General features: G+C 51.3%; 1 protein-coding gene across 1 annotated transcript in view; it reads left to right on the top strand.

Moving 5' to 3' along the window:
* Positions 1 to 22,414, top strand: part of LOC133349965 (dachshund homolog 1-like) — a 50,613-nt gene that overhangs the window by 5,994 nt on the left and 22,205 nt on the right. Inside the window, exons 2-3 of the mRNA XM_061563879.1 lie at positions 488 to 614; positions 1,257 to 1,427. Of these exons, the coding sequence (XP_061419863.1) occupies positions 530 to 614; positions 1,257 to 1,427 (256 nt within the window). The 5' untranslated portion in view covers positions 488 to 529. The remainder of the gene's footprint in view (positions 1 to 487; positions 615 to 1,256; positions 1,428 to 22,414) is intronic.

Below are 22,414 nucleotides of genomic sequence, written 5' to 3'. Positions count from 1 at the left end.
TGCCCATCTGACCCATTATTCCAGCCACCTGTCTGTTTGTCCCTCCATGTGTCTGTCTGTCTATCTGTCTGTCAGTTCCACCCCCTCCCACCCGATGCCTCTTCTCGCTCGCGCACGCCTCTGCAGCGCTGGTTGTGGCTGCAGCGCGATGCTCGAGCGTTCACACTCAGATAAATCACGGGGGCAGCCGCCACGCACGCACGCCACGCGCCCCATAAATCAGCCTCCTCTGCATTTGGTCGGACGTCTTTATTTAATTACACGGCGGCATGCATCCGCATACCCCACGGGCGAGTGTTTCTCCGTGATTATGAAAGGGATTTCATTTTCGGAACGTGCGTGTTTGTGCTTGTTTGTCTCTTTGCACCTTCCTCCACCACCTCTTTGCGTTTGACCTCTGACCCTTACAATCATAACACCTCACTTATTTCCCTCCCTCTCTCTCTGGATCCCTCCCTGTTGACCCGGACTCCATGACCCCCGCTAGGAGAGGAGTGAGGAGAGGGACAGCTCCCCCGAGCCGTCCCCCATGCGGAGGCAGCGATCCGAGGAGCCCCCGTCCCCACGCCACTGCTCCCCGCCAGCGCTCGCACACGGATCCATCGAGCGACTCGGTGGGTCACGTGGGCGCACACGGGCCCCTCTACCGGGTAACCTGGGTGCTAGTGGGCATATTCTACGGGTCACTTGGGTCCTAGCAAGCATATCTACAGGGTCATCTGGGTGCTAGCAGAATATCTGCTCGCGGGTGCCTCAACCAGGTAACTTGAGTGCTCACGGGCATATCCACCCGGTCACACGTGCTCTAGCAGACACCGCTACTGGGTCACACGGGTGCTAGCAGGCACCTCTACTGGGTCACCTGGGTGCTAGCGGGCACCTCTACTGGGTCACCTGGGTGCTAGCGGACATTAATTCTGGGTCACCCTGACATCTAACCTGGGTCATAAACTTCTCTCATGCGTCACAGGGATGCTATGGAACAAATGTGTTTGAGAACAACCTTTCTGGGTCAAGCGGACGTCATCTCACCTGGGTCACGCACATTCATACTGGTGGACATCTCACCCCGGTCACAAAGGCACTGGCCTCCGCATCTCATGACGAACGTCCGTAGTGAGGGCGGTCACGTGGTCGCTCGCTGCAGTTGCACCCTTCGTGCCAGTTGTATTTTTCCCGTAGAGACGGGGCTAGCGTGCGGATGTTTTGTCCCTACCCACGGGGTTGCGCTCTTACGCAGGTGTGCCCCTACACAGGTGTGCCCTTGCACGGGTGTGCGTTGGTGCGTGCGTGCGTGGCAGGAGGCGTGCACCAGAATGGGCTGTGCGTGGGGCCTGTGCCACTCCCCGCCATGGCCCCGCGGCCCGGCAGCCATGCCCGTGACGACGCCAAACACGACGGCAACGACAGGGGCCTCGCCGAGCAGAGTGAGTCACCGCTCCTGGTCGCCGATCGTTGCCACTCGTTGTCACCGCGCGCGTGTGCCGTTCTGTCCCGTTTGTGGGGGGGTGGGGGCGGGGGTGGGGGGTGACCCCCGTGTCTTCGCCAAACCGCGATGAAGGCACGGAAACCACAGCGCGGACACCCTCAGCAAAGCGTGTGTCCCTTGCACCCCCCTCAAAAAACTATAACAGGCTCCCCCGTAAACGTAATTTGGCCCTGCTCACACACGCTTCACCGACGCACTATACGTCGCGGCAGCCGTGTAGCCTGAGCTTTTATAAAGAGGGGGGAGACCGGGCATGATACCGCAATGGCTTAGATGCCCATTGCTTAATTATACTTATCATGTTACTTGATTATAAGAGTTTAGAATGGGAGGCTGAGCCTTCAGTGGGGTGGTGGGGGGGGGGGGTTCAACCTCTTTTGGCCACCCCCCCTACTCTCACTCCCCCCCACTCGATGCCACGGGGCTGCCTCGAGGACTTTTGTACACGTGACGGTGGACGAGTGGTGGAGGCGTGAAGGTATGGGAGGTGTTTCTGGTGGCAGCGCATCCCACCACGGGATGGAGGGATGACATTGGCTCACGTGCTGGAGCTCGTGGGATTGTTACATCGCAAGTACCGTAAGAGAATGCCGATGGCTTGCAGGAGGAGGCCTTCATCCAGCAGTGGAGTGAACATCGCCGATGAGGACGACGACGATGACAGTAATCTGTGATTGATGACGATAGAAGCCGATGTAGTCCCCAGGTCTCGGCAGTGCCCGTTATGAAGTTACGCACGGACGGTTCGCGTGATTCTGTGGTCGTGACAGAATGGTTAGTTTGTAATTCATTGTGAAGTTGTGTTTAATTCACGACAGCGGCAAGCGCAAGGACTCGTGACAGCAGTCAGCCTTCATTTGGGCACGGACGCGGCCCAGCGGCAGCATGTTCGCCTCTTGTCGCAGAGGTTCAAGGTTTGAATCCAGCAGCGGCCCCAGTTAATACCGCGGCGTTGTATTAAACGTAGTAATAATACCACGTGCCATCTGCTTCACTCGCAGCGGACGTTAGAGAGATCCCCCCGATGTCATTCGCAAGAGCAGGCCATCGTGTGCCCCCGTTATGGTCCACATTTGAACAGATTCGTGAATTACACTGCAAATTATTTGCTTTGGTAAAACCAAATAGCGATCCTGCTCTCTACTGGTACTCTGTATCCATCTGTGAAACACAGTGGCTGTGATAGCCTTGTGCTGTAACAATGGGGCAAATGGCAATTTATACTAAATCATTATTATTATGATCATCATCATCATCCTCACCTTGTGGGAAAGTCAATGGTGGTTGTCCGATGAATAGACTAATCCCTGCCTTTGGAATGTGGGATTTCCAGCACAGGCTGTGCAGGGGCGGTGCATGGGATATGAGCACCAATGCCTTCAACTGCTCATTTGCACAGGAAACCACTTTTGACTTTGACTCTGGGGCAGGGAGTGGGTGAGTGAGTGGGGGGGTCGTTGGGTGTCGGTGAAAACCAAGCATAAACGGTCTCATCAAATGCCTCTGTCTGACATTGACATTTATATTTCCCCAACAAAATGGCAAGAGCCCAAGGAGCAAACAAGGTGAACTAACGATAATTACGGCGATCATTCCGTAATTATTAAGGCCAAGGTCCAAGAGGTCGTCACGGCCCTTTGCCGTTGAGGCCGCCACACCCGGCCATCGCTTCTCTCCTGCTGCTAGATCCCTTTCGTCACGCGGCGGCGGCGACGGCGGCTTATGATGCATGTGGCTGCTTGTAATTCAGCACTGTGGAGGCAGCGAGGGTTGGCGGATCACGCACACAGATGTCGCGAAACTCCTTTACCGTGAACGTCGGTGAACGTCGAGGTGCCCCATATCCTGGCTCGCCAGGAGAAGGCTTGACAGCAAAGTGTGGTGCCAATGAGGGCGCCAGAGCTTGGGCAATTGTCGGCGACAGTTCTGGCTGCCTTCCTGCTTTGCTTGTGGTGTTCCCGTGTCTCTGGATCTACACATTTGTAACTTTAACTTTGAACTTCAGACCCCTCAGATGGGATACAATCTACATCTGACCTCCAAGGACCACTCTGACAGTCTCATTACTTCTGTCGCCATCTGGCAACTGCCTTGTCAGGAGGTGGGAGTGCCTCCACTTTACCCCACCACACATGGCTGATTAACTGTGGTGTACTGTACTCAATTATACTGCCGGGTGGACAGAGTCGGTGGAGGAGGGGTGGAGAATTTCAGAAACTTGCACCGTCATTTCAGTTGCCATGCGCGGAGATCGAATCTGACCGGCGACCTCTGCATTGCACCACAAATTAGGGATTGCTTTTTTTCCTTTAATGGTGAGAAGGTGTGTTCTTGTGCCCGTGCACGCATGTGTGTGTGTGTGCGTGCGCGATCGAGTGAGCAAGCGGGCGAGCGGATGAGCGAGCGAGTGGGCAAGTGGGCGGGTGAGCATGGGGGCGAGCGGGCTAGAGTGGGGCCGCCCGGGCGAGCAGATGTTACGAGCCGCGGGGTGGCACCGATGGGGGCAGGGGTGGGTGTGTGGCGGGAGGGGCTGGGGGGGTGGAGGCAGGAGGGGGGCACAGGCTGGCAGAGTGCAGGGGGTTTGGCAGAGGGGGTTGGGTGGGTACAGACCAGGCCACGCGAGAGGGGATGGAGCTGTGCGGGGGCGGGGATGAGAGGGATGGGGTTGGGCAGTCGTCCGCCCTTCTCCTCTGGTCCCTTGCTTCATTTGAAATGGAAAAACCTCCTTAGATCGGCCACCGGAACAGATGACTTACGGCCGCAGAGACACTGAAATCCAAGCCAGACCAAATGTTGCGTGGTTATAAATATTTTGTCCTGGGCACCGTGGGACCCGGGATGAGTGATTAGTGGCGATACAGCTTCGTCTGTGCTGCTACATCAGAGCGGAGATTTTTCATATTAACTTTTCTTTCTGCTTTTTTTCTGTCGACCCCCCCTCACCCGCCCCCCACCCCCTCTGCCCCTCCCCTCCGTTCTTCATTACGTATATTTTTTTTTCCACCCTGGCACAGGACCCGGTCCTTATGCCTCAAATTGGCTGTAATAAACCCCTCCACTCACATCCACGCAACTTCATCCGAAAATTAAATTACATTTTAAATCATCGCATTAATGAACAGTTTGGGAAGAATATGAAATTTTGCGAGACACGTTCTCGGGTTTCAGATATCGCACACACACGCGCGTACGCACACCACGCGCACACACACGCACGCACACACATGCACACGCACGCACGTGCACCGAATACGCCGATATGACAAGATGTGGTGACGGTTCCGCGCCACGCGATCAGCATCGCGCGGCGGCGTGGGATAAATCGCTCGCCGATTAGCGGCTCCCAAACCCAGTGCCTGCAGTGCTTGCAGTGCTGAGGCTGTAGTGAGATAGACCCCCAAATAAGTTGATGTTGAAACTTTAACCAATTACTCAGTGATGCTGCTGCTCCATTGGTAGTGGTGCACAAGCATAGTCAACAAACAAAACGAAATCTCAACACCATAAAAGGAAAAAAGGAAAAATATATAATAGATGATGTTTTGGGCAATTTTCCCTTCATGACAGCACATCTACTTCACCTGTGTGGCCGATGTAGATGCAGAGCAGCAACTACAATTTCACATTCAGGGGGTCAAGCCAGATAACAACGTCAGGAGCAGCGGAGTGTAATTGCTGTGATGTCTCCTCTGTATTTGTGGATTCGGGCATTGCGTCGTTATACGTTGTACGGTCTGTTCTGGATGACTGCAGTTGCACGTTGGAGATATGAAAATTTTCCATTTGGACATCAGGTATCCGCATCTGCCATGGTTTGTGTGGACAATCAAACCCAGGGATCTTCTGAGTTGGGTCTTTCACATGGCACTGTGATATGAATAAGGGTCGTTGCATGAAACGTTTCCTATTATTCATCATGTTTCCTTTAACACCACAGCGTTATTAATGGCGATTGTTGTCAAGATGTAAAGCGATTGTCTGCTCAACTGAGCGTCATCTCACATTTCAGTGCTGGTTATTCTGCATTCCTACGGCGGGGATGAGTCGATCCATAGGACAAACGCTGTTAACTTCCCCACAAAAGTGGTACTACTCATTTTGTCGTCGTCTGCAGAGAGGCGGCGGGGCTGATTCTGAACCCCTCCCAACTGGGATGTGAACTCGCAACCTTCCGATGGCGAGCCGCCCGCTCTACCGCTGAGCCGCCCATGGTCCTTCGATGCGGACGAGCAAATCCGTGCGATGTTCCTTCTCAGTGAATTTTCTTTCGGAGACTTTTTTCTTTTTCTGTTTTGATTAGAATATTTGAATTGTAAAACAGAACAAAAAAATTGTACATGTATGTATAATATATACTGTATTTATATATATGCCCGGATGATGATATCGCGTCCGACGAGGAAATTGAGTGATGAAAATCAGCAGGTGGGATCCTGAGTCATGGTGACAGTGTGGGGAAGCCTTCATCCAGCAGTGGATTGATCATGGTTGATCTGATGATAACGATGGTAACGGTGATGTTGATATAATTTATACAAAGAGCCACCACGGAGCCTCTTGGGTCTTTCACGCAGGGCCTGCTGCTGTCCACGCCTGTTAACCCATTGCAAGCACAATCCTCTTTACCCAGCCCCCCTGTGTACTCTGTGATTATTGCTCTCATTTCTTCCTTCCATTTTCTCTCTTTCCTTTTATCTTTCCCGCTTTAGATCGCAACTAGGTTATGTATGTATTTACTAGCTGTACCCACCCGGCTTCGCCCGGGACTTGGATCCACCACGCCCGGCCGCCTTTGTCTCCCAGTGGCGATGTTCACACACCACAGCAGTTACTCGTTTGAGGCTGAGTCGACCTAGTGGAGGCCCAGGACCGGTTGAAATAATCGTCACCGGTGGTGGCCGTGAGCGGGAATCGAACTCGGGTCGCCGGGTTCGTAGCACAGCGCGCTACACTACAATGCGTTACGCTTCCACATGAGCGGGTCACGTGACAGATTTGACGTCACAGCTCACTTGGCATGCAAAAAATAGATGCATTATTGAGCTCTCCCCCCCCCAAAAAAAACTAAAGTGTATTTTCATAATTTGTGCATGGTGTACAGTCTGGAAAGTACCCACATGGCAAATTTCAAGTTTGTTGCATTTCGGGAAGTACGCTAAACATTTTGAACAGACACATAATCACAGCTTTGCCTTTTTTATATATGGAGATATATCCATCCCTCTATACCACTGCAGTCACTCTAGTCACCGGCAGTCAGTCACCTCTTTGTCACTCTTCTATCGCTACTATTGTGGTTGCTGTTCCCATTACTGTCACTTGTCGAATCCTCCACTCGTGTTGGTTGAGGACTATGTTGCACCAGACTCGAGTGTTTCGTCTTATCTCCACACTTTAAACCACCACACTACAGGTCACACACAACAACACCCTCTCACGTACCCACGCACCCACTTACTTACTCACCCACTCACTACACACTGCTTCTTCACTCGAACTGCTCCACTCTGGAATTCCCTCTTCTCATAATCATCATCTCTTTGCCCTCAAGCTCTTACGATATATACCGAGTACAACTTCCAGAACAGTGCTGATTGTCGCGGGCCGCCGCTTGACATTTTCTGGGCGTGTGCTCAGCAATTGTGTAAAAATACCCAATACGGTGATCCTTTGCATCCCAATTCTGTTGAGCTGAAAATGTGAAATAGTTTTTTTTTTTTTAAAGCCAGCACGATAATTAATATCGAGGGTTCACGTACACGCTCGCTCGCTCGCGAATCTTAGCCCAGCCCGTGTCGTATCGTCCTACCAAAGCCACCACCTCTCTCTCCCCTTCTCTCTCTCTCTCTATCTCTCGCTCTCTTTCACCCTCTCTCCCTCTCCACGGCAAATTTTTACATGCAGAGCGTCAAGCGGGAGACACAAACACACGGACTTTGCGTGACATTCAAGTTTACAACGGCACTGACCTTGAGTGCAGAGCTTCATGATGCCCGAATATTAATTACCCCACGCGCCCGCACACATGCCGTGCACAGACGAGAGTGTGCGGGTGGATCGGTGGGGGTGGGGGGGGGGTTTGAGGGAGCGAAGAGGGGAGGCGAACGAGCGGGCGAGACAGGTAGGGTAGTGTAAAATTATGAAGGCTATCACCAACAACGAGTAGGCGCTATAAACAACGGCCCGTTAGGACTTGTAATAAGTGCAGTCCCCTAAAACTAAACAATAAATACATCATTATTGCATCAGTTAATTTAGAAAACTGAAAGCTTGCCCAAACACATCGCCTATGCAGTATCCATTTACAAAATAGGGTGAATCAATCATTTGTGCGGCACGCATGCACACACGCGCACGCACGCACGCATACATGCGTAATATATTTATATTTGTGTGCGAGTGTGTGCGCGCGCGTGTGTTTAAACCTATACGTTGTTTTCAACGTAATTTGATTTTGTAACTCGCTGAGTGAGAGCAGAGGAAGCGTGGCGAGTGTGGGAAGCGATGCGTGGTTTTATCTGCGTTTTTTTTTTACCGTCGCCCAAAACAAGATTCGCGATTGTATTTTTTTTCTTCTCGGGTTTCCTTTTAGCCAGTCGGTGAGTTTCACTCGGGTAAGGCCCCTTTCCCACCCTGATTTTGACCCCTTTGCTCATCCATGCCACGTTGTAATATAATAATAAGACTGATCAGGGCTTTATGTAACGCGTGATGTTTTTTTCTTCGGAACACTGGTATAGATAGGGTAGCTCGGAGTTGGCATTATTGCCGTAAAGGCACTACCACTAAATGAAAAGGTATTGTCTATACATAATCCTATATCCTGGTGCTCGACATTCATATAATCCTATGAACTGGTTTATCCATAACATTACTTTATATCTGTGTGCTCTATATTTCTCTGAACTGGTTTATTTGAAATAATATGGCGAGATGGATGTGCCAAGGTGCCAAAATGATCCCCAGAACACCGTTGTGGACCGTTCCGGCTGAAATTGCGCGCTGTTCACAATGTACGAATGTGAACGAAGAATATTCAAAACACGTTCCTCAGTAGCACTGTTGTGGCCCGACAAAAAGAAAACGTGTACGCAATAGGCAACGTTTCGAGCAACGACACGTCTAGTCACGGCACGTAGAGAGAGGTCCAGAGAGGTAGAGTTTGTGTGTTTTATTGTTAACTGTCCTTGTGCACCACTGCCAATGCAGCAGCAGCAGCATCACCAAATAAATTGCCCAAAAAAGAGAGGTCTCAGCCAGTCTACGTCATACCGGCTGTGACGCATGGATCAGAAATTTTATAGGCCCAAAACTCTGAGCAGCCAGCGAAAAGCAACAACCATTGAAGATGTGATAGGTTGAGAGTTAACGCCTTCCTTCAATTGAGCAAGGTTACGAGAACTTGGGAGGAGGGTGGGGGGGATAGAGAGTCGATGGGTAGATAATTCCACGGACATGAACAAAAGCTGAAAAGTGCGCAAAGAAGCATGGCGAGATGCATGCTTGGAGTTACACCGAGAGACAGAGAGAGGGACGCATGGATTCGAGAAGTCACCCACGCAGGTTAGAAACATCACCTTCGAATGTTAAGAAACACGTAAGTGGCCTTGCACAGCACACATCTCGGACAAAAGGGCATGACGGCCAGCAGTTGAGACTGTTGACAGCTACATAGGAACATTGGCCGTGGAGACGGAGCGATGAAATCAGCTCAAGCGCAGATGGTTTGGTTGCATAACTCGCACCGTGAGAGATGATGATGATGATGATGATTGCTTGGAAGAGGACTTCTTCCAGCAGTGGATTGAACATGGTTGAAGATCGTGATGATTCAGGGACAAATGAACATGATATTCTGTTTGACACTTCACAGACGCATCCCTGCTGTGTTTGATATTGGATTCGCTACATCGCAGGGACTGAGATTCGACAACGGCTCGGTGCGGGTAGGGGTGGGGGACGGAGGTCTTCATCCAGCAGTGGCTTTATCATGACTGATGACGATAGCGACGGCGATGATAATGATGCTCATCCGTGTGGCGAGGAGGGTGCATCTGTCTGTTTCGCTCTTGTTCACCCCAACTCCCCCGAGCGAACGGTTAAAGAACGCGCGGCGGAATGAAACGGCATTGGGGGTAGAATTGAGCTTTCGTCCGTCGTATATTGACATCCGCGTGCACGCGCTCTTTACACCAGGGAGACAGGACCCCCCCTCCACGACCCCCCCCCCCCCACCGATACACTTATCAGCAGCCGGCACCGATCGATGCAGACAGACAGCATCACACGGACGGTATGATTGCACTCGACAGAAAATTAATCGAACGAGGACGGCAGGGGAGTTTTGTGTGTGTGTGTGAAAGCGACCAGTTTTTTTAGGGGGGGGGGGGTTGGTGGGGGAGTGGAATCAGAAAAGCCACAGCGTAAAGTAACAATAATAGTAGTAATATTAATAAAAAAAAGTGTTCCGTGTCAATTTATCTCGCTTACACGCTGATGTACTTTGTTCGTAGCCGCACCGCTGCCAATTACCTTGAGTGGAATGGGATGTTGGGATGTTTGAGCGAGCGAGTGAGCCGGGTCCTTCGTTTTTTCTGTCCGTCCGTCCGTCTGTCAGTCAGGCTGTCAACGCCGCTCAACAGGTTTAGCGTTGCTCTCATTGCGGACAGCTGACGTCTCGCGTCGATTCACCGGTGGTGGTGGTGGGGGGTGGTTGTAGTTTGGATCGTTTGAGAGATCTCTTTTGTCAGACGATATATATTTATAATAAAAAATACTCCCACAGCGCAAAACGGTGAATAAATGCGGTCAGACCAACGTTACGTCGCGAGCAGACGGGTGTCATTGAGCCCAGCGGGCGTCATTCACCAACCGCTACTACCACAACCGCCACCAAAAACAAAGATCCCTTGTATAGCCTGTAACAGACTGTTGGGGCAAGTGCTGTTAGCGAGCACCTATGAAGGCCGGCACGGCACATGAGAGGCTGGGTAGCCAGTACCACGCCCTTTGTCTCCCCAGTGGCGATGTTTAGACACTGCACCAAGTACTCATTTGAGGTTGAGTCGGCCTAGGGGAGGCCCAGAACCGGCTCAGGTAATCGTCGCTGGTATTGGCCGTGAGCGGGATTCGAACCCGGATTACCGGGTTCGTAGCACAGCGCGCCAACCGCTACACCACCGCTCCCCACTGCCACCACACACACACATGAGTCATGGGGCTGCGCTTATCTTCCATGACATTCCTGCACCAGTGGTGGAAATTCCACATTGCTATGGCAGAGATGTCTCTCTACGGGGTGATCGCTTTTAACACTATAATATATAACGAGCGCGTATGGTATCCATGCCCTTCTTAAGGGGGCACATGGCTGTCGCGGAAGACGGGTGAGGGTCTGCCAGCGGGGGAGTTAGGGCGATGTTGCCATCATCGTCAGTGGGTTTTACCCATCTTGATTTGAAGCTTTCGTGACTGCAGGAATCCATACTCTTTGGTTATTTCGGTAAAGTCACGTGGGTATAAAAATAAAATAGATCACGATGTTTCGGGTGCAACACAAGCGTCCGTCATCAGGTGGGAAACCCTGATGACAGACGCTTGTGTTGCGCCAGAAACGTGATTTATTTTATTTTTATACCGACGTGACTTTACCGAAAGAACCAAATCGTATATGGTTTTTACCCAGTTACGTAATTGCTCCTGTCTGTGGGCGACTTGGTCCGAGTAATCCTCCACGAGTTGGTAGCTCTGCCGACGCTGCGCACATGGTTACGACCGCGACGATGCTGATGATGCTGATGATGATTTTGCTGCCGATGGTAATGAGCTGAGTTGACGCCCGTGGGGCGAGTGTGGGCACTTAAGTGGCCATCGCGTCACGTGACCACCTCCCGTTCCCGTTGTTCCTGCTGCCTTTGCTCTTTTTTGCGAGTGCGTGCGAACGTGCGTGTGCGCGCGTGTGTTTTCCGCGTGCGTGTGTACACACGCACGCGGAAAACACACGCGTATGCACGCCCAGACATAGCGCACGCGTGCGTTTGCGCGTGTGTGTGTGTACGTCGTCGTATTATGCTCGGGAGGGCCCAGATGAAAATGAATGAGGATCCTGCGCTGTGGCCCTAAATGTCAACCTGAGCCATTTATATTTCAGCAGCGACAGCAGAGTGGAAGGCATAAAACCTTATTCATCAAGCAGAATCCATTAACGTGTCACAGTGTGTGACCGGCTTTAAAAACACGCGCGCCCGCATGTTAATGCGCTGCTCTCCGGCTCAAGGATGTCAATATTTAACAAGTGCAAATGAGAAGCGGCTACGTTTGCAATGCCCTGATGTACGCAGGCCCCCCCTTTATTTCTCCCCTTCTGCCCCCCCGTCCCCCACCTACCCCCCACACACGTCGTCCTACAACCACCACCAACAACAACAACAACAAATAGGGGATGTGTTCCTGGAGATGTGACTGACAGGAGCTCTGCCGCTGTTGCGTGTTGTGGCTGGTCTGGATACTCACACCACGTGTCTAGATGTAGCTAAGAGACACCCACACCACGTGTCTAGATGTAGCTAAGAGTCACCCACACCACGGGTCTAGATGTAGCTAAGAGTCACCCACACCACGTGTCTAGATGTAGCTAAGAGTCACCCACACCACGTGTCTAGATGTAGCTAAGAGTCACCCACACCACGTGTCTAGGTGTAGCTAAGAGTCACCCACACCACGTGTCTAGATGTAGCTAAGAGTCACCCACGCCACGTGACTAGATGTAGCTAAGAGTCACCCACACCACGTGTCTAGATGTAGCTAAGAGACACCCACGCCACGTGTCTAGATGTAGCTAAGAGTCACCCACACCACGTGTCTAGATGTAGCTAAGAGTCACCCGCACCACGTGTCTAGATGTAGCTAAGAGTCACCCACACCACGTGTCTAGATGTAGCTAAGAGACACCCACACCACGTGTCTAGATGTAGCTAAGAGTCACTCACACCACGTGTCTAGATGTAGCTAAGAGTCACCCACACCACGTGTCTAGATGTAGCTAAGAGTCACCCACACCACGTGTCTAGATGTAGCTAAGAGACACCCACACCACGGGTCTAGATGTAGCTAAGAGACACCCACACCACGTGTCTAGATGTAGCTAAGAGTCACCCACACCACGTGTCTAGATGTAGCTAAGAGACACCCACACCACGTGTCTAGATGTAGCTAAGTCACCTACACCACGTGTCTAGATGTAGCTAAGAGACACCCACACCACGTGTCTAGATGTAGCTAAGAGACACCCACACCACGTGTCTAGATGTAGCTAAGAGTCAACCACACCACGTGTCTAGATGTAGCTAAGAGACACCCACACCACGTGTCTAGATGTAGCTAAGAGACACCCACACCACGTGTCTAGATGTAGCTAAGAGTCAACCACACCACGTGTCTAGATGTAGCTAAGAGACACCCACACCACGTGTCTAGATGTAGCTAAGAGACACCCACACCACGTGTCTAGATGTAGCTAAGAGTCACCCACACCACGTGTCTAGATGTAGCTAAGAGTCACCCACACCACGTGTCTAGATGTAGCTAACAGTCACCCACACCACGTGTCTAGATGTAGCTAAGAGACACCCACGCCACGTGACTAGATGTAGCTAAGAGACACCCAAGCCGTGGTAGAGTATTCCAATGCCACGTCAAGCGAACGCTTCTGGTGCTGACGACGAAACCTGTCGACACAGAGCGGCGCACGCACACCAGCCGGCTCGGCCGCTCGGCACTGAGTCAGTAGCCAGCAAGAGCTGCGCAGACCATCATGTGATCACAGTGCGGTAGAACTCTTCTTATCCTCGATGAAGGAGGAGGGGGGCCGAACCTGTACCCAAGAACCGCTCACTTGTAGAACACTGCCAGAGTGTCCCGTGTTTTCGGAGATCCAGACAGTGAGTGTTCCGTGTGTTTTGTGTGTTCCGTGTGTGTGTTTCGTGTGTTTCCTGGGTTTTGTGTGTCCCGTGTGTGTGTTTCACGTGTTCCCTGTGTTTTGTATGTCCCGTGTGTTCCGTGTGTTCCGGGATCTGCTGCGCTTTTTGCCCGATCCTTTGTAGCGCTGGTCACGTTGACGGGAAGCAAGAACACATCAACAGGGTGGGAGTGTTTCACAAACATTGTCGCTCTTATTGGTGAGACAGCCTTTTGTAGGGTTCCTAGTGCCGTGTTGTAATCATGGTCAGCAGACAATGAGAATCAGATTATTTATTCTCGAGAAATCCGATGAGTTGTGAAGCTCTTCTTGACAGATGTCTAGACTGGACTTGCAACGTAGGGGTTGCATCTTCCATACCCATCACCCTGTGCGGCAGTTGAAACCGCCTCTGTCCACCCAGCAGTATAAATGAGTACATCACAGTCGGTTATTTGGCTGGTCTCCGTGTGGTGGAGTAAAGTGTGGATAACTCCGACGTTTTCTGAGACGTGTCGTTGTTGGGGGCGGTTTGGATCAATTAATCGTCTGGCCTGGTGTTTCAGCGGGAGAGCAAGTGGCTCCCAATAATCGTTTAAAATCCGAGTTGGAATCCCGATTAGTGAGGGGAGGTGACAAGCCCCATCATCGCTGTCGGGTCAACAGAATGACCACCACCATGTGCCGGGGAAGCGAACAGCTGTTGTCCTGCGGACAAACTCACCCCCGACATAGGAACGTGGAATTTCCACCACTGTTTCGGGGCTGTGAATGCGGGAGTCGAGCCACCGATGTCGCAGTTGGTCACTCGAGCAGGAAATCGCTTTGGCCGCGACTTGATTCTCCTTTGGCGTTGCGTGTGCGAGACGCGCCGTTTGATAGACCGCGCAGATGCGGACGTGTGTTTTTTGCGGGAGGGTTTGGGGGCGAGAGGGAGGAGGGAGGAGGAGGAGGTCGAGTGGCGTTCGTCATCATTTGCATGCATGCATATTGAACTTCTTGCGCACCGTACGTAGCCAACCGTGCGAATCGGAGGTGCGGTTTCGAGCCTCGCATCTCCTCTATTGTTGTTGTTGCTGTGGTGGCGGTTCGTCGCGCGACCGTCGCAGTCCGAGTGAGAGAGGGGGCCCTGACGAGGAAATGTCAAATCCTTCCCTTAATTTGTTTATCCGACCGGGCGAAGGAAAAACACGATAGATTAAAGCGATCGCCGAGCGCTGGCAGACGCAGCGCGTTAATTAGCGAACATCCTCTCCAATGCACTCCGACTAATGCTGCGCGCAAACACGGCCGCGGGAAATCTGCTGGGATACGGGGGGGGGGGTGAAATAAAATTAGTATTTTTAGACAAAACACAATAAAAAAGACCCACAACAACGCCATAGCCGCCACCACTACTGTTTAAAAAAAACAGACAGAGCCAGAGGTCACCTCTGATGAGTGCTGTGGTGTGGCTGTGGTGTCTGATGTTTGATGTCCTAAACAAGGTTTCAGGGTTTTTTGTGGGTGTGTGTGTTGGATTGCCATCTCTGTATTAATTCGTAATTTATTTGGTGATGCTGCTGCTGCTGTTGCTGCTGCTGCGTTGGCAGTGGCGCACAAGCACCGCTAACAACAAAAAACGGAATGCGTTCATCAGTATCAACACTGCGTGTGTGGCCTTAACAGTATATTATAGGCGACGTTTCGGTGAATGGCCCTTCTTCATGGCACACCACTGCGTTAGGTTTTCGCGATTGTGAGCTGTGCAGCTGTCAGATGGGGTTTCGGGTTTGGGCAGCGTTGTCCGACGTTTCGCTTCGCACTCCAACAGCTTCTTCAGAAATCTAAATTACAACGAAAATGTTGCGACCCAATAATACATTGCTGCACGACCAGAAAACACAACGGGCAGCTGCACAGCAGCGCAAGCGTGAAAACCCACGCAGCGGTAAGGTCACAAAAATAAATCAAGAAAAGTTTTGAGGGGCTGTTCGGAGATGTCACGAAAGTTAGGGAGAGGTGTGGCGTTGTGAGATTTGAGGCAAGCCAGACCCAGAAAAAGTACCCCCCAACCACCAACCGTCCAAGCCCCTCACCCCCACCCCACCCCCACCCCACCCCCACCCCACCCCCACCCTCACCCCCTACCCCCCTGCCCCTGCTCAGACAGCCGAGCAAACTTTCTTGGATGTTGTTGGAAATGTTTAAACTCCGGCTGACACTTAAGGTCAAAATATTTGATTTCTCCTTCATAAAGCAATTTAATTATTAACTTTTCCAATTAAGATGGTAAATTCTTTATCAAATTAATGTGGGCCCCGTTGCAATGTGTCAAACAGCGACAATGCGCGAGGTCGTTTGTCGGGAAGAATGTAATTTCCTGATATAAATTGCTTGCCGCGCTGACACCATTTAGAACGTGCTGATAGCCGCGGTGCGGGCCTTCCCGGCCGCACTTGAAATTGACGATGACAAAGGGGGGGGGGGGGGGGCGCTGTTTTTTTCTCCAAAACACTGATCTTTGCTAATTCCAATAAAACGCGCGTCGAATATATTTATTCACGCTTTGTTGTTTAACTTCAGCCGCTTTGTTTTTCCCCCGCTCGGGCCGCCGACCGATGGGTTTCGACCAGGCGAGAGAGGTGGTGGGGAGCGTTTTGGTTTATCTGGCAGCTATCGCCTCCCGTGCGCTCACCGCCAACCGCTCTTATTGGCAAAGTCAAATTAACGACAGTGGGGAAACCCCCCCCACCCTCCACACACACACACACAAATAAATAACTAATGTTGAAAATAATAAACAAGCCCAAATGAACAAATTATTTTTTCTTTCTTCCGTAGGTACGCATTAAAATCCTTTAATAAAAATTAGGTTTGCCTTAATCGGACATTAAGAAGGCGTGTGCACAGCTGGTGATAACTTAAGCCACTGGGGCAATCTTAGCAAGAGAAGATGGGCAGCAACGGGAGGAAATAATTCCCACATGGACAGTGCGTGCGTGCATTTGTAGAGAGCTCGTCAAGCGGTTAGCACACTCCGCTATGGGCCCCTGCGACCCGAATTCGACCTACATCCGACGTGCGTCAGTGGCGATTACCTGAACCGGTCCTGGGCCTCCCCTAGGGCGACTCAGCCACTTAAATACATACCTTTGTGCGGCGGTGTATAAACATCGTCACTCAGGTTTACGAAGGCCGGGTGTGGTGCTGGTCGCCCACTCTCTTCGTGTGCCGTGCCATCCTTAATAGGTGCTGGCTGACAGCACTTTCCCCGACAGTCTGGTAAAGGCCATACGGGGGATCTTTGGCTTTGTTGGGGGGGATGAATGGTGCCGTGGTTGTAATGATTAGCAAATCCAGAAGTTGTCGGTTTCCATTTGAGCCTTCGGCGTCGCAGTTGAAATAATGGGGGGGGGTCCAACTTGATTAAATCCCTCTTTGGCACCTTTGTCCATTCAGCAGTGTCTACTGACACACCACAGCTAGCCAATCGGCAGGTCCGCGAGTGACGGGGTAAAGTGTGGGTAATTCCCATCTCTGACAAGACATCTGGCCAGCGTGGACTACTCTACATTTGTATATTTTGTTCAGTGATTTGTTTACCTTTCCGATACTTTGCACTTCCTATCATGTTTTTTGTTTGTTGTTGTAACGTTCTGACCTGCCCCTACTGGACAGGTGTGAAAAAGAGCTTTATAGCTGATCGGATTCCTCCAGTATGAATACATACCTGATTCTGACTCGGCCACAATTTTCACGAGAGATAGGAGCTGTCGATAGGCTCTTCCCGTGGAGGCCTTTCTGCTCGCAGTGGCGAGATTGAGCAATTGCATGGGCTGCACCTTTCCCATTTTTATTTTCGCTCACTCAAACCGAGCCACTGGACGCTCACATGCAGCCACTTGTAACACTCGCACCTTAAGATGCGTGGTGGGGGGTATGAGCGAGGACACGGGTTAGAATAAAACACACATCCCAACAACGGCGACTACGCAAAAAAAAACAACACGTGCGAAAACCCTAGCGGATGGAGCTTTATGGGCGGCGGTTGTGTGCACGAAAGTCGCTGATGGTGTGGGTTTAACGGGGGCTCATCCTCCCGAGAGTGCTCTGTGGGGGGCACTCACGTTCGGAGTGGGGGATGGGAAGCCGGGTTGGAGGAGGAGAGAAAGCAAGAGAGAGAAGGAGGCGGAGGAGAGAGATGGCAAGACAGAGGAGGAGGAGGGGTTGATGATTATGAAGAGAGGAGGAGGTGGAAGAGGAGAATGATAGAAAGGAGGAGGTGGAGACAGGTGCATGAGAGGAGGAGGAAAATGATGATGATGATTACGAGGAGGAATGATCATGAATGCTGAGGTAGAGGAGCAGGAGGATGAGACAGGAATGAGGAGGGAGGGATGATTTAAAGGAGAATATTGAGGAGGAGGAGTAGAGACAAGGAGAAGCAAATATTGCTTAGGAGGCAGACGACAGAGAGAGCTGAGGAGGAGAGAGATGCTGATCAGGAGGAGGAGGAGGGGGGCAGTTGCATCGTTGGTGTGCGGCGTAGCGTTGAGTGGCTGCGTTAGCCACTTAACCGCTCAACTGCTGGGCGGGCGTGTAGGGGTGGGGGGTATCGGATTGGGAGGGGGTGGGGGGGGTCCCTGTGAAACGGAGCAGGAGGAGAAAGCGCTGAGTCGGGTGGCGCTCTCCCTCCTCCCACGTTCTGCCCACTCAGCGCCGATCCAGGAAACTCTGCACTATTGTTCCCTGCCCGTTCCTAAAATTATGCTTTTATTTTATTTTGCGTTGAAAGTGACTCCGTTCTCCTACGCGATTTCCTATTTGACAAAAAATAATAATTACAAAAATCAGTATGAGGTCAAGGCGCAGCCCTGCAATGTCTCGCTCCCACCACTGCCGCCGAAGGAAGGTTTTCCACTCCAGCCAACTCACCCCACGCGTGGCAGTAGAGTGGGTGTTACCCATGCGTTACCCCACCACACGTTACCCCACCACACGTGAACACGACCTGGCAATCGGCACACTGCGGTGTACCCACGTGTACTGTGGGGGTGTGGCGGAGTGGGGGAGTCGGGGGCGAGGGGATTTAATTAATCTGGTCTACTCTTTCACGCTGGACAGACATCTTTGTCCCAGGTGGGAGTACCCACACTTTACCCCATGAAGCACGATCTGACCCCTGTGATTTTGGTTTCCCAATGATATTGTCGGGGGGACAGAGGTGGGGGGGGAGGGACTTAGGAAACTTGCTCCATCGTTTCAGCTGCCGGGGCGGGAGATTAAATCGAACCGGCGACCTCTGGATTACAAGTCCAGGGTGCTAACCGAATTCACGGAGGTGAAATTAAAGAGAGAGCAAGCAGAGAGAAAAGAGAGAGAGAATAAAAAGCCGGGACTCTGTAGAAACCCGCGGTGAATTAACCGCACGGTACTGACAAAGCGCCGCGTGGCCCCCAGGTGCCGGCGTTAATGTGATTGAAATGCTGACAGATTTCTTTTTTTTTATTGTTAATTAGTTAATGTGCTTGCCTGCAGTTTTTAAACTTTGATTTTCAGCCGAAACCCACTTAAAGCCATGCCGACGGGTTCTCGGTGCCCACCCAACCGCGGTGCCCTTGGTCACCCTGCGTCTCCCACCGCCATCCTTACACTACGCCCCCCCTCCGCTACGCCCCCAACCACGAGGAGCCTGAGCGGAAAAGCGAGGAGGGTGGTGGCGGCGGTGGCTGCGTGAATGAAGGTCGCGGCGATCTGAATGAATCGGAGCGGGGGATTTGGCTTAACACCGTCATAGCTGAGGCGGGGTGTCTCATTCATTAATTCAAAGATGGACTCATTCATTTCATTCATTTAGCTGTTCATTCTCTTCCTCATTTTCAGTGTTGATGCAGTCACGTGTCTGCCGACTCCATTGGTTGCCCCCCCCACCATTAATTCATGGAATGCCCCGTTCATGAATTAATGTATTGACTTGTTCATTCACTGATTCATTCAGTTAATTATTTGAGTATACATGCATTGAAGTATTCACCTGTTGGGTGGGGTGCTCAGATCTTTGAAATGTAATTCACTCTTTTCATTTCACCATGAATTTTTCTCATTGAACTATTCACACAATCATTTATTTTAGCTGTTCAGTGGGTTGTATGTATGTATGTTTAATGTCCTTCACACCGTACGTAGCCAACCGTGATAATCGGAGGTGCGGGGGAAGGACAACAAACTAAACACAAAAAGCAGTTTTGAAGTAGTAATGAGTTTTCAATCTATATTTAAAAAGTGCGTAGCTCCAGTGGCTTCCTAATATCGGAAGGAAGAGTGTTCCAAACGACCGCAGAAGCACATCTGAAAGCGCACGATGCAGTGACCATCTTTGTTTAATGACTAGCCAAAAGCCACTGTGAGGATCACCGGAGTTCGCGTGATGGTTTATATTCCTTGACGAGATCAGTAAGGTATTGTGGCTCATTTGTGGCAAACGCTTTGCGTGTAATGATTGTGAAACCAATGCAGCTCAGCGAGCACTGGACAGACATGGTCGGATCTTGCAGTACCCGTCACGAAACGTGCCAAATTATTTTGTACATGCTGCAGCTTGGTAATGTTTTTGGCAGATGTCCCGTAGAGTGGTGAGTTGCAATGATCGAGCTTTGTTGATACTATGCTATCCCATTCACTCATTCAATCAGCCTCTCATTCATTCACTCACACATTCAATAAGTAATTCACCATGTTTATTTTAGTGGATGAGAACTCACTCTCTGGTCGTGCCCCCCACCACCACCACCACCACTTTACTCGCATGATCGCCCCCCAGCCATGCTGCACCTCACGCATAGAGTTGCCACCTCTAGCGTGGAAAAAAAACCCAAGCGTAAATATATTTACGCGAGAGAAAAATATCTCACAATACCAGGAGAGCAGATGACTATGTGCAAATGCAATGCCTGAAATGGTTTTATTATTACGCAACATATATATACAAAAATTGTATCAATGTCCACGGGAATACTAAAGAGTATTTCCCAGGACAGCTTCTGCAAAGAGAGGGCGGTCCTGGGAAATCCAGGACAGGTGGCAACCCTACCGCGGTGGGGGGGCGGGGGGGAGCGGGGGCTCCTTTAAGCCTCTCGCTCCTGCGGGACCCATCCGCAGCAAGCTGCTGCATCGCCTCTGAGCGTCCTCTGCAGACCTACTTCACCTGGCACGCGGCAAGGCCAGCGCCGGGCAGATGGACACGCAGAGGCGTGCGTGCGTGCGTGGGTAGATGGGTGGGTGGGTGAGCGGGTGGTTGGGTTGGGTGGGAGGGTGGATAGGCGGGTAGGTAGTAGGTGGACCTTCCGCAAGCCAGATTACGGTTGAATGCACGCATTTAACATGAAGGATCTTAGCAGGCATGTAATGGTTAATTGAACCGTGGGTTATATCCGGGTGCTCAGGTGGTTTGTTGGGTGACCGAATAGATGTGTGGGTAGGTTCGTAGGTTAGAAGGTGGTTAGGTGTGTGTGTCGGAGGGTGGGTGAGTGGGTGGGTTAATGGGTGGGCGGGTAGATGGGTTGCGTGGGAGGGTGGGTAGATGGCTACATGAGTGGGTGGATGCATTGGTTGGTTGGTTTAATGTTTGGGAATTAGGTTAAAACATCATTTTTAACTATACACATCAAATGGTGGGTCATGATTGTGTGTGTTGGTGGGGGGGGAGTTGGTGCGTGGGTGTATTGGTTAGAGGGTGGTTAAGTGCGTGAGTCAGAGGGTAGGTTTGGGGTTTTGGTGGGTGGATGAGTGGGTTTCTGTGGGTTAGTGGGTGGGTGGGTTGGTAGGTTCGAGGGTGGATAGGTGCGTTGGAAGGTAGCCAGGTGGCTGAGGTGTCAGAGCACTGAGCCACCACCACTATGATCCTGGGTTCGAATCTGGAATTCAGTCGCCAGTGATTAAACCGGGTTAAGTCTGTATGTATGTATGTTGAACCTATTTTGCATCTTCCTTATCCAACCATGCTAACAAGTTGATGTTCTCAGCCTGGTCACCGATAACTGCACAAAAAGAAACCCCTGACATTAAATTCATCTCTGCACTTATGTTACCTCTTTTCAGCTCTTGAGGATTACAAAACCAAATAGTTGAATTGACATGAAGTGACAAACACCGTTTGCAAGGACATACATGAATAAAAGAGGTTTACTGACAGTGACCTCCGAAGAAATTCTCTGACAATCTTACAGGCACCGTTCTCTGACACTGGGTGATGCACTGCTAGCTGCGAAGGGTCGAAATGTCCTTGTCTCTCTGTAACATGACGTAGCGATGGCACAATCCGGATACAAGTTGGGTGGGGGGAGGGGGTAAAAAAACTCATCCTTTCGTTTCCTCCCTGGCGAGGCCTCTCCCCTCCCTGCAATAAACAAGACTCTCCGCCCACACGCACGTACAGGAATTTAATTAAGCGCATTCGTCGGCAGGAACTTTTATTATTGGAGAATTGAAATAACAGAGCGGAATTGACGAACGGCCTGTGACGTGACGCAAGGGGGTTTCTGCCCTGACCTCCGGGGTGAGAGTACACCCTGAACCGTGATTGTCTCCGTCAGCCGTGCTCAGTCCACTGCTGCTTGAAGTTCTCCCCAAGCCGCCCGCCCAGCCCATCTCTCTAGGGTCCTCCGACGCAAACATTCCATTTGGTACCCCGCCGCACGGGTCGATCGCGTCGCTCCGTCCTTTTGCTGGCACTCCCGTCGTCGCTCTCGACAGCGGTCCGTCACCGATCGCCGCCGTGATGTGTCCTGCCCAAGCTCACTTGATTTGTCCTCGCAGTCCGTATCATGTCTAGAATATGCGCGTGTTCTCTGACTCGTCGTGGTCCCCGGCGTTTCACTCCGTGTGCCAGCATGTGAGAGAGAGCGGAGAGAGCTGTACAGGCTCAATTCCAGCTTAGCCTTCCAAGATCTGACAACAGTTCAGTTTCCAACGAAGCTCCCAGCACTTGG

This window comes from Lethenteron reissneri, chromosome 32 (genome assembly GCF_015708825.2).
Source record: "Lethenteron reissneri isolate LAM-NWPU_2019-01 chromosome 32, ASM1570882v1, whole genome shotgun sequence".
Classification (NCBI taxonomy): domain Eukaryota; kingdom Metazoa; phylum Chordata; class Hyperoartia; order Petromyzontiformes; family Petromyzontidae; genus Lethenteron; species Lethenteron reissneri.
The sequence above is the reverse complement of the archived record's forward strand: the minus strand, read 5'-3'. Positions and strand labels throughout refer to the sequence as shown.